General features: G+C 41.2%; 1 protein-coding gene across 3 annotated transcripts; it reads right to left on the bottom strand.

Moving 5' to 3' along the window:
- Positions 1-1,693: 1,693 nt before the first annotated feature.
- LOC306936612 (GTPase IMAP family member 4-like) lies at positions 1,694-8,883 on the bottom strand. 3 transcript variants are annotated; one of them, XM_079520195.1, is made up of 4 exons: positions 8,744-8,883; positions 7,773-7,852; positions 6,179-6,223; positions 1,694-4,337 (listed from the first exon to the last, which is right to left on the bottom strand). In XM_079520195.1, the coding sequence occupies exons 3-4, from the start codon at positions 6,207-6,209 to the stop codon at positions 3,103-3,105; spliced, it is 1,266 nt and encodes a 421-aa protein (XP_079376321.1). In that variant the 5' UTR covers positions 6,210-6,223; positions 7,773-7,852; positions 8,744-8,883; the 3' UTR covers positions 1,694-3,102. The 3 variants fall into 3 exon arrangements, with proteins under 3 accessions (XP_079376321.1, XP_079376323.1, XP_079376322.1); XM_079520197.1 differs by having other exon boundaries at positions 8,769-8,870; XM_079520196.1 differs by lacking the exon at positions 8,744-8,883 and adding an exon at positions 8,456-8,561.
- Between the last annotated feature and the right edge of the window lie 1,619 nt (positions 8,884-10,502).

Below are 10,502 nucleotides of genomic sequence, written 5' to 3'. Positions count from 1 at the left end.
AAGTGGGCAGGGGTGAGGTGGGTTCGGGGGGTGAGGCCAAGTAGGAGCCTGACCAGTTTGTTTTGGGAGGTCTGGAGCCTAGTTTTAAGGGCCTTTGAGGTGCTGTGGTACCAGGAGGTGCATGCATAGTCAAAGAAGCCTTGTACAAGGGCTCCTGTTAAGGTCTTCAAGGTGTTTTTGTCGACCAGTGAGAAGATCCTGTAAAGGAATCTTGTTCTTTGGTTGACTTTTTTGATTACGTTGGTGGCCATTTTATCACCGGAAAGATTAGCCTCCAGGATGGAACCTAGGTAGGTCATTTCATCTTTACGTGTGATAACATTGTCACCCACTCTAACCAAGAAGCCATTTGCCTTGCTGAGATTACTATTAGATCCAAAGAGAATGGATTCAGTTTTTCACTTTATAGTACACATGTATAATATATTATATAGTATAGTATGTATAGTTTACATAGATACTCCACTGTTACGTTCTTAGTTTACGCATGATTCATGATAACTACTTTTTATATATGTGATGTATGCCATGCTTTGTGTTATTGCTTAATGTAAGTCGCTCTGGATTAAGAGCGTCTGCTAAATGCCTAAATTGTAAATTGTAAATTGTACATCAAGCTGCCTCATGCTACAGAAACAGGAGATAGGCTCCTGCCCTATGGGCCTCATGGCTCGGTATGGCTACTTACTACTACTACCGTGGGCCACATACTGTACACTGTACAAAATAAAATTAACAAAAAACGAACATTCAAAAGAGCCCATTGCTGTCCAGAGGGCAAAAGGGCAGGTGCTCTAGCACCACCTAGTGTCAATGTGCACGCCACTTCCTGTCGGTTAACAGCATTTATGGCAAACAGTGTTCAGATGGGTTCAATTTCTCTAAAAAATGCTGCCCACCCAATCAGAACTGATAAATGGTACTGATATTTTGTGGTATGTTGTATATTGGCTACAAATAAATATTCTCCATAACTTTTGATTGGGTGGGCAGGACAGGACACAGCGTCACGCACATTTGGGTGGGGTCTGCACACCCCTGTCCCCTTAAGAACCAGCCCTGGTGGAGGTGGAGAAACTGGGAGGCCCCTGCTACTGAAATAAACACACTATGGCAATGATTACCAGAATATTGGAATACAGAGATATTTAGCATTGATTAAATTAAAGTAAGAAATAATAAATGAATGGAGAAAAAAGAAGAAAAAGGAAAGAATATACTGTGTATGAATTGAATTGTGAGTCTGTCCAGCGGCTCAGTGAGGTGCATAAAGTTAATGCGAGGCCAAGACAAATGTATTATGGAATACTGTAATCAAGTAATTGTTCATTTGTATTGACTGTACACGTCAAACGGTGAATATCAGCAGTCAAAGGGCTTTTATTGCAGATGATTAAAGTACAGTGTCCTTTGTCCTTTTGATAATTATGCTTGTATATTGTTTATGCAGTATCTTTCCAACAGCAACACAGTTACCTAAAAGATGATCGTCCGTGCCAACTTCATTCCATTCACTGCAATAAAAGTCTTGCTTCACTGCCGTCCTTTGACCCTTGCTTCACTGCCGTCCTTTGACCATGCACTGATATTCACAGTTTGACGTAGGACAGTTAATAAACTATATATATACACACACACTGAAATTATGAATAACAGTTATTTTTACTTTATTAGGGTGCACGCACGGCACGCCGCACACAGACAAAGCATGTGGCAGGTGAGGTAGAATGCCAATCTATAAATCTAATGATGAGACATTGAGAGGTTTGAGGAGTCAGTGTCATGGCTTCTTAATTTATACAATACAATTGATACATAAATTGATATAAATCTATTGATACATGATCACATATCATCTGTCTTTTGGCATCAAAACATGTTTGATCATTAGCTGGTGAGTATAATAATAATAATAATCTGTATTGTCCCGAAGGATATTCGGGATGGGTGCATGGTCATCAATATTGAGAACAACACCTAGATTGTAAACAAAAGTCATTTGTATAATTAGTTTACATAATATTGACTGTGTTATATCACATTTTCTTACATTACATTATTTTATTTTGACATTCACACAAATTGATGAACAATCATGGGTTTAAAATACATGACTCCAAAAGCAGCTGCAGTGGTCAAACCTTTCATTACATTTTATTACACAATTAGAAGTCATTTTTAGCTTGATCTTGAACAAAATGATCATGTCTTTTTTCCCAAGCCTGACAAATGCAATCTTTTTATATGAGCATGCAATTTTCCAAAGATCGCTATAAATTGCTGTTTATTGTAGTGTGGATTTCTTGACTTAATATGTCTCCACTTTCAGACAGTTTTTAAGTTGCTTGATTCAGTATTCAGATATTTGATATTAACTTTATCAGACACGCTTCCAATACAAACCCATTGTAACTTCAAATTCCATTTTAACCATGATAGATTCAATGAAAACACCAGATCTTAGTTCTGTTGGACAATATCAGTATTGTCTAGTCATGTAACGATATATCGTATAATTTATCGATATAAACTGGTGACAATTTAAATCAATTTAATAAAATCATGTATTGCGATCCAAACAGCAGAGGGTACAATCTCCCTTTCTTGTTCAGCTGCCTATGTCACGTGTTGATGTGTATAACTGCAGTGCACAGACAGAGACGCACAAGCAATATTGTAAAAGAAAAATAAGAAAATATTGGATTTGTGTAAAAGTAATGGTAATAAATAAACATTTTTTGATTATTTGTGTGGAAACTATACAAATCGTGAAAAATCGTATCGTGAACCTGATATCGTGATTCAAATCATATTGTGAGTTGAGTGAATCGTTACATGCCTAGTAGCGTCCTTTTAATTTAATATGTGAGGGAGGAATGTACTTTTTTATTATATTTTAGATTTATTTTTGGTGGAAAATGAAAAAGAATATGAAAAAAGCCATTGAAAAAACACGCCCCCCTCACGTAGTAGAAGAAATTACAAGGGGTTTGTATATAGGATCAAATTAATATATATCTAAATACTAAATCAACCAACTTAAAAACTGTCTGGGTCGCTCACAAAAGCTAAACATTTTTTTAAGTGAAATATCCTGTTCATTCATTGGATATTGCACTTGTCTGTAACTTTGTCAACAAGCTCTACAATGTCATCAATTGCGTCCCCTATAGCGGCCCCTATTTTTGCACCAGGTTCTCCTGCAATTTTCTCTCCGAAATTACGTCCAATTTCCATGAACGTTCTCTCCGCAGTATCTCTTGCTTCTCTCTGGTGTCGATCTTGCATCTCTTTCATTTCTCTTTCGTGAGCCTCTCTCTGTTCTTCCATCTCTATACGTTTCCTCTCTTCCATCTCACTGGCAATTCTTGCTTGTCCTTCCAGTTGTTCTTTCTTATATTTCTCTTCTTTTTCCAGAGCCTCTCTGTCATATTGTCTCTTCAGTTCTTCTGCCTCTTTGCGTCTCGTCTCTTCGTCCTCCTTAGCTTTCACTTTCAGAGCCTCTCTCATGAGGTCATAATTTCTCTTGATTTCTTCCATCTCTTTGCGTCTCTTCTCCTCATTCTCTCTAGCAGCTCTTTCTGCTTGTTTTTGTTGTTCTTTCATAATTTTCTCTGCTTTTTTCTTAGCCTCTTTTTCATATTTCCTCTCCAGTTCTGCCATCTCTTTGTGTCTCTTCTCTTCATTCTCTCTGAGAATTCTCTGTTTCTCCTCCTCCAGTGCTCTCTCCGCTGCCTGGAACATTGCAGTGGTGTAGTGGCTTCCTCCGTTCATCTGCACCATCGAATTGATTTTCACCAGCAGCTCAGTGACCTGAGAGGGGTCCTGTTTTTTGTTGTTGAAGACGTGATAGCGACCATCACATGTGTTGAGTATTCCTTGTAGTACTGGATCATCGTTCAACATTTCTTCAATCGTTTCATCCTCAAGTCGGTCACCATGCGTGAACAGAATCATGGAGTATGCATGTGACCTTTGGCCAAACATTTCCTGAATCATTTGCACAGATCTCTGCTCCTCTTCTGTGAATCTATCCAGTTTGATCATAATCAGGAACACATGTGGACCAGGAGAAGCAAAACTAATACACTGTGTGATCTCTCTAATGGTATCTTCTTTGCTGTACGTGGTGTCGAACAAGCCTGGCGTGTCAATAACAGCGACCTTTCTACCAGCCATTACACCTCTGACTTTCTGACAGTTGATTGTCACAGATCTAGTTTTAAACTTGGAGTCAAAAGCTTTAAAACCCAGCATGGTGTTTCCAGTGGCGCTCTTTCCAGCTCCAGTCTTCCCAACCATCACAATGCGAAGTTCTTCATCATTTATGATGAGATCTGGTGGATTAAAAGGATCTGGTTAATGAGGCTAAACATTTGTGGTTTCCAAAACTGCTTTTTGCTTGTCTTCATTAACCACCTAAACACTATAGCCTATTTGACAGGAGTCCAGCTAGGGGCCTCTTTCCTTTCTCTTTCTAAAATAGATCTAGCGCAACACTGTGTGAGCTTGTAGATGGTTTTGCCAAATGTTCCCCCAGAATAGAGATGCTAGGGTTCATGTGGTTAAAGATGGAGTGCCGTGATTTTTTTCTGTTTTGTATGTGTCTATTGAGTTAACATTACTCTAATAGACCCCTAGGTGGGGTTAGAATATTTAAATATGTCTTCCCTGTGTATTTTTGGTTTCTTCAATCTGAAAGCTGAAAGCCTTGAGTGAAAAGGCTCAATCGAAATACACCAGATATAGTGACATGATCACAATATCATTATCATCCCCTCCCCTAACCCCTCCCCCTTTATCATACAACAACAGCTGTGGGTGCGGCTTCAGTTCAGGTGGATCACCAACCATCACCACCCACCTGAAAATCAGGCATACTTAATGAGCTGGTGGGTGTGGCCACATAAAAACATGATTTTAACACTTTCTGTACACTTTTTTTTAATCTCTAATCATAGTACCTGACTATCATGTTTTGGGGGTTAAAAGATCACGACATAGAGCACCGAAGTCTGACGTCACTTTCAGTAGAGGGCGCCAATACACAGGTTCTTGTATTTTTGAGTGGTGTAAACCACTCCTACAACTGGCTTTGTTAGTTTACGTGTCTGTCCGTACCAAAAAAATCACACCCGTGTGAACTGAGTGGTGTAAGGTAATGAAATCATGTCTGACGTAATGTGTGCAGAGAAAATGACCACGGTTGCTATGTTCACCCTGTTCACCCGGGTGTGATTTAATTACGTCAGAAATTATTTTGAACATAGCAACCATGCTCATTTTTTCTGCACACAAAAGCCAGTTGTAGGAGTGGTTTACACCACTCAAAAATGAGCATGGTTGCTATGGTCACCCAGTTCACACGGGTGTGATTTTATTACGTCAGACATTACGTCAGACCACAGCTGATCAGTCTATATAAGACCTTACACCACTCAGTTCACACGGGTGTGATTTTTTTAGTTGCATTGAGATCCCCATATGGCGATTTTAGGTCGCCTCATATAAGAACTGTGTTTGAAAAATAAACCGACCACCCCGGCCTTTCTGTCAGGGGAGTGGCTGTGCGTCGTTAATGATGTCCATTCATATTTGATACAGCCAGTTTCTGGAGAAAATGGAATTAATGTGGCCGCAAAAGCCTTGAAACTACATAATGAAGGCAATGTCGCTGCTAATATATGTCACGCCCAGCTGTCAACACATTGCGTTCCTGAGATTCCTCGTTGACGTAAGCTCAGCTGGTGGTGACTCGACTCGTACTAACCACGAGACATTAAAAATCAATAAAATAAAAATAAACGTAATTAACATTCAGTTTCTGTTGTGCGACGGGCAGATGCAGCCACCCGTCTATACCGGAAATGTAGTCTCTGGGTTGTTTCACTCGTTTCTAACGCTTTTTTTGTTACTCTTTGGGTATATTTGTACATTTCCACCTTCAGTCGATGCTTCATATCCATATGAGTGAAAAGGCCGGGGTGATCGGTTTATTTTTCAAACACAGTTCTTATATGAGGCGATCTAAAATCCCCCTATGGAGATTACAATGCAAATAATAAGTAGACGAACATGTGGATTGACGCCCTCTACTGACAGTGACATCAGGACTTCGGTGCTCTATTCCCTCTTTCAAAAAGAAAACAAAATGCATGTCTCCTGCCAGGATACATACCATCAAGTCCCCTGTTGCTCCCTGAAGCCATGTCTGTTGTTCTTACTAGAGAGAGAGAGAGAGAGAGAGAGAGAGACGGAGAGAGACGGAGAGACATTTGTACCATTAGCCCCTTTCTCATATGAACACTGGCACATGTCCGGGGAATCAGATCGGGACATTGTCTGATGTTGGCCTTTCACACATGTAGCATGCAATGTAGAATGTCCATTTCAGATGCATTCACACAAAAAGGTAAATAGCCAGTTTGATAAGGCGAGGGGTGGAGTCTGGACGCACACATTAATTACTCCCACTCAAATATAACGCACGCACGCACGCACACACACACGCACACACCCACACGCGAGCATGCCAATCTATACTATAAGGGTTTGAGGAGTCAGTGTCATGGCTTCTTATGAATACAATTGATTAATGAATTGATATAAATCTATTGATAAAATAATGATCACATATCATCTGTCTTTAGGCATCAAAACATGTTTGATCATTAGCTGGTGAGTGGTCATCAATACACACACACACACACACACACACACACACACACACACACACACACACACACACACACACACACACACACACACACACACACACACACACACACACACACACACACACACACACACACACACACACACACACACACACACAAATGCCTCAAATGCCTTCAATTATAGTTATGTTATAACTTTATAAACTAGATACAAATACATTGGACATAAAAAAAGACAATAACATTTTATTACTACTCATTAAACTACTAATTTAGACTGAAGTAATTAAAGCGGGTCATGTTTTAACCCGAGGGCCACATTAAGTGATTAAGTGGTGGGGGCCGCATGTGGCCCCCGTGCCGCCAGTTGCCCATGTATGGTCTAACTCTAAAGAGTTGGATAAACAGTGGCTGGTGGATTCATGAACTAATTATATTACAGAGGTAACATTTGCAAGGTAAATGCTGAATATGCATAATTATGACTGACAACACTAAAGTTTCTCCATTATGCAAGTGAATAGAATAGAATACAATTTGAAAAATAGAGTATTTTGTGGGTTAATAAATAGGCCTACATTAAATATGTTATTTCAATCGGTGATCACTCCGTTGCACGTGCACGCAAAATAATACAAAATCCACATGAGCACATCCCTGTGAATGACTCGGTACATGTTGCCTGAAATTCTCCCTGTGAATGAGTATGCTGTCCGGAGGAAACCTCATAACTCCAAAATGTTTTTCAGGAAATGAAAAATATATATTTTTTAAGGAAAATAAAAACTTTTATTTTTTTAAACGATCCAATACTGCCTCATCAAAGTTGGTGTTGTGACTTTAGATATTGTCAATTACTTGCATGAGACGGAGAGAGGTGGTGGAGTTAGCTGTTTTAGCAGACAGTTTGAGGGTCCAATGGAGTTAAGAGGTTTTCTCCAATGCGTTTTTTTACTACTTTCCATTGGTTCAATATTTTCAAAAACAACACACAGACGTAAAGGGTGATTTATGGAATAAAATCAAAAACCTCAAAAATGGAGTTATGAGGTTTCCTCCGGACAGCAACATGTTGCCTGATATGCTGTCACTCACCTGAAGACGGGGAAACGAGACCCAAGGTGACGAGGCGTTCCTCCTGGATCTGGACCTTGTGGTGGTTCTTTGACTGTGTTCTGAGAGCAGAGAAGTGGAATAAGTAAGGAAGTTAGTAATACATAGATAAATACACCAACACACCTGCTTCGATGCTGAAATCCTTATGTACAACAGTGTAGGTCTGCAGGATATAAGCCGAGGAAGTATAAAGTAAAGCTATGAAGCTCCTTCAACAAGGACGACCAGCTCACTGACACATATCTGGTTATCTCTTTATAACCTCACGTCCCCTTCAGGTGGGGGGAGTCAGAGATCTGACGTTTATAAGAAGAGAGGGCCATTTATTGTAAATGCTGTGGCGGGATCTTTTCTTTTTTTTTGTTCTTTATTTATCCAGAGCAGCTGAGCACAAGTGCTCACAGCAACGCCTTGCATGCACGCACGCACGCACGCACGCACGCACATAAACACACACACACACACACACAAACACACACACACACACACACACACTGTAATCAAGTAATTGTTCATTTGTATTGAATGTACACGTCAAACGGTGAATATCAGCAATCAAAGGGCTTTTATTGCAGATGATTAAAGTACAGTGTCCTTTGTCCTTTTGATAATTATGCTTGTATATTGTTTATGCAGTATCTGTCCAACAGCAACACAGTTACCTAAAAGATGATCGTCCGTGCCAACTTCATTCCATTCACTGCAATAAAAGTCTTGCTTCACTGCCGTCCTTTGACCCTTGCTTCACTGCCGTCCTTTGACCATGCACTGATATTCACAGTTTGACGTAGGACAGTTAATAAAATTAACAATTACTTAATTACACCTGTTTGGCCACACACACACACACACACACGCGCGCGCACACACACACACACACACACACACACACACACACACACACACACACACACACACACACACACACACACACACACACATTCCATAACCTTTGATTGGGTGGGCAGGACGCACGTTTGGGTGGGCTATCCTTACGCCAGGGCTCCACCGGCCGTTACGGCCGGGCTCCACCGGGCGCGTCGCGTCTCCGTCACCGTCAGGGAATGTTCCCTTTTTAATCAATGAAGGGTGGCTCCACTGCCCGCGTTGACGGAGACGCGACGCGTGCATTAAAATTGAACCGGTGCGTTTTTTGACGCGACGCAGACGCAACGCAACGCGTCCGGTGGAGCCCTGGCGTTAGAACCAGCCCTGCTACAACCTCCAGGATAGGACTCTTTCGCCACCTACAGGACATAAGTGGACGTCATCATCGGATTCGATGGACAACCATTCTCTAACCATTAGAGAATGGTTAGAGATTAGAGACATTTTTGTCTACTCTGTCTGTGTCTCAGAGGACTGTGGACAGTTCAGAAACTCGCCTACCACCAGTGACATCATCAATGCGGAATCCATGCTAATAAAAAGGGCAGGCTTTCTATTCCTGGCAATGCCAAGGACTGTCTAAAGAGGACGAGGCACGAAGACCGTACGGGCGACGCCATGTTGCTCCATGGTGCTCCATGGAAGGAAAGAAACATGCGCAGTTGAGACCAGGAAGTTGTGAATGTTTGTGCCCAAATTTGTGCATGTACAACTCAACTTCGGCCCAATCCCAATTGACTCCCTCAAGCCCTGAGCCATGAACCCTCGTTGACTTTAGTGACGTCAGCTGTAAGTGCTTGAGGGTGAGAGGCTGCAAGGGCTCCAAATTGTTGTGAAAGGAATGGGACAGCACTTTGAAGATGAGTCCGCCATTCATGACACTTTGCATCACTTTATAAAACCTGTCCTTATTCACAGCCAGTGCCTACATGCATGACATGTCTATCATGTCTATTTATTTCGTTTTATTATTAGTTTCATAAATACACTTTCCTGTGTGATAGGGGTTGTAATATTCATATATAATAATATTCATCATAAATTGCATTTCCATATTATTTTACTTTGCTCATTAGTCATTTCTCATCATGTTTCCCTTATTATTATTATTGTTATTAAATATATAGCCTATCCTTCCATTCCGTCTCCCTTTGAGAACAGTGAGAAAGCACTATTGTGTTTGTTGACATTCTAACCGCGGTAAATAACTAATTTGCATACTTAAATGATTGACGTTCGGCGGATCCCCCTCATTCCCCTGGTAACGCTATGAACTGTGGGTAATTTCTTTGCCAAAGTCAGCTAAAGTCAGCATCGATGCTGACTTTGGCAAAGGGCACATAAAGGGGCGGGGCTGAGCCCTCACTGACTTACCGATTTCAAATGGGACATCCCTCAAGCCCTCGCAGACTTCACATGAACGCGCAGCTAAGTCAGTGAGGGCTCATTGAGTCAGCAAGGGAGTGGATTGGGATTGGGCCTTCCTGGTCTCAAGCCGTTTGTACTTAGACATGCATGGCTGATGGCTTAATCTTTGAGACAAGCATATATGCTACTGGCATATGCTATAATGGAAGCCATTGTATAGAGCGTCGCAGTCCCGCCACCTACCATGGACCAGGAAATGAATCACAATGCATTTTTTATTTCATTTCATTTTAATTTCAACCATTCCTGGTCCATGGTAGGGGGCGGGACTGCGACGCTCTATAGGAACGCATGTGAAAGAGGCTGGTGCCCGAGAGTACCCTAACGGGTCCATTTGGTTCCTAACTATCTCTAATTGAGCTAGGTACACCCTGGAACTCCCTCAAGTACCCC

The sequence above is a fragment of the Electrona antarctica genome (assembly GCF_951216825.1).
Source record: "Electrona antarctica genome assembly, chromosome: 14".
Lineage (NCBI taxonomy): Eukaryota > Metazoa > Chordata > Actinopteri > Myctophiformes > Myctophidae > Electrona > Electrona antarctica.
The sequence above is the reverse complement of the archived record's forward strand: the minus strand, read 5'-3'. Positions and strand labels throughout refer to the sequence as shown.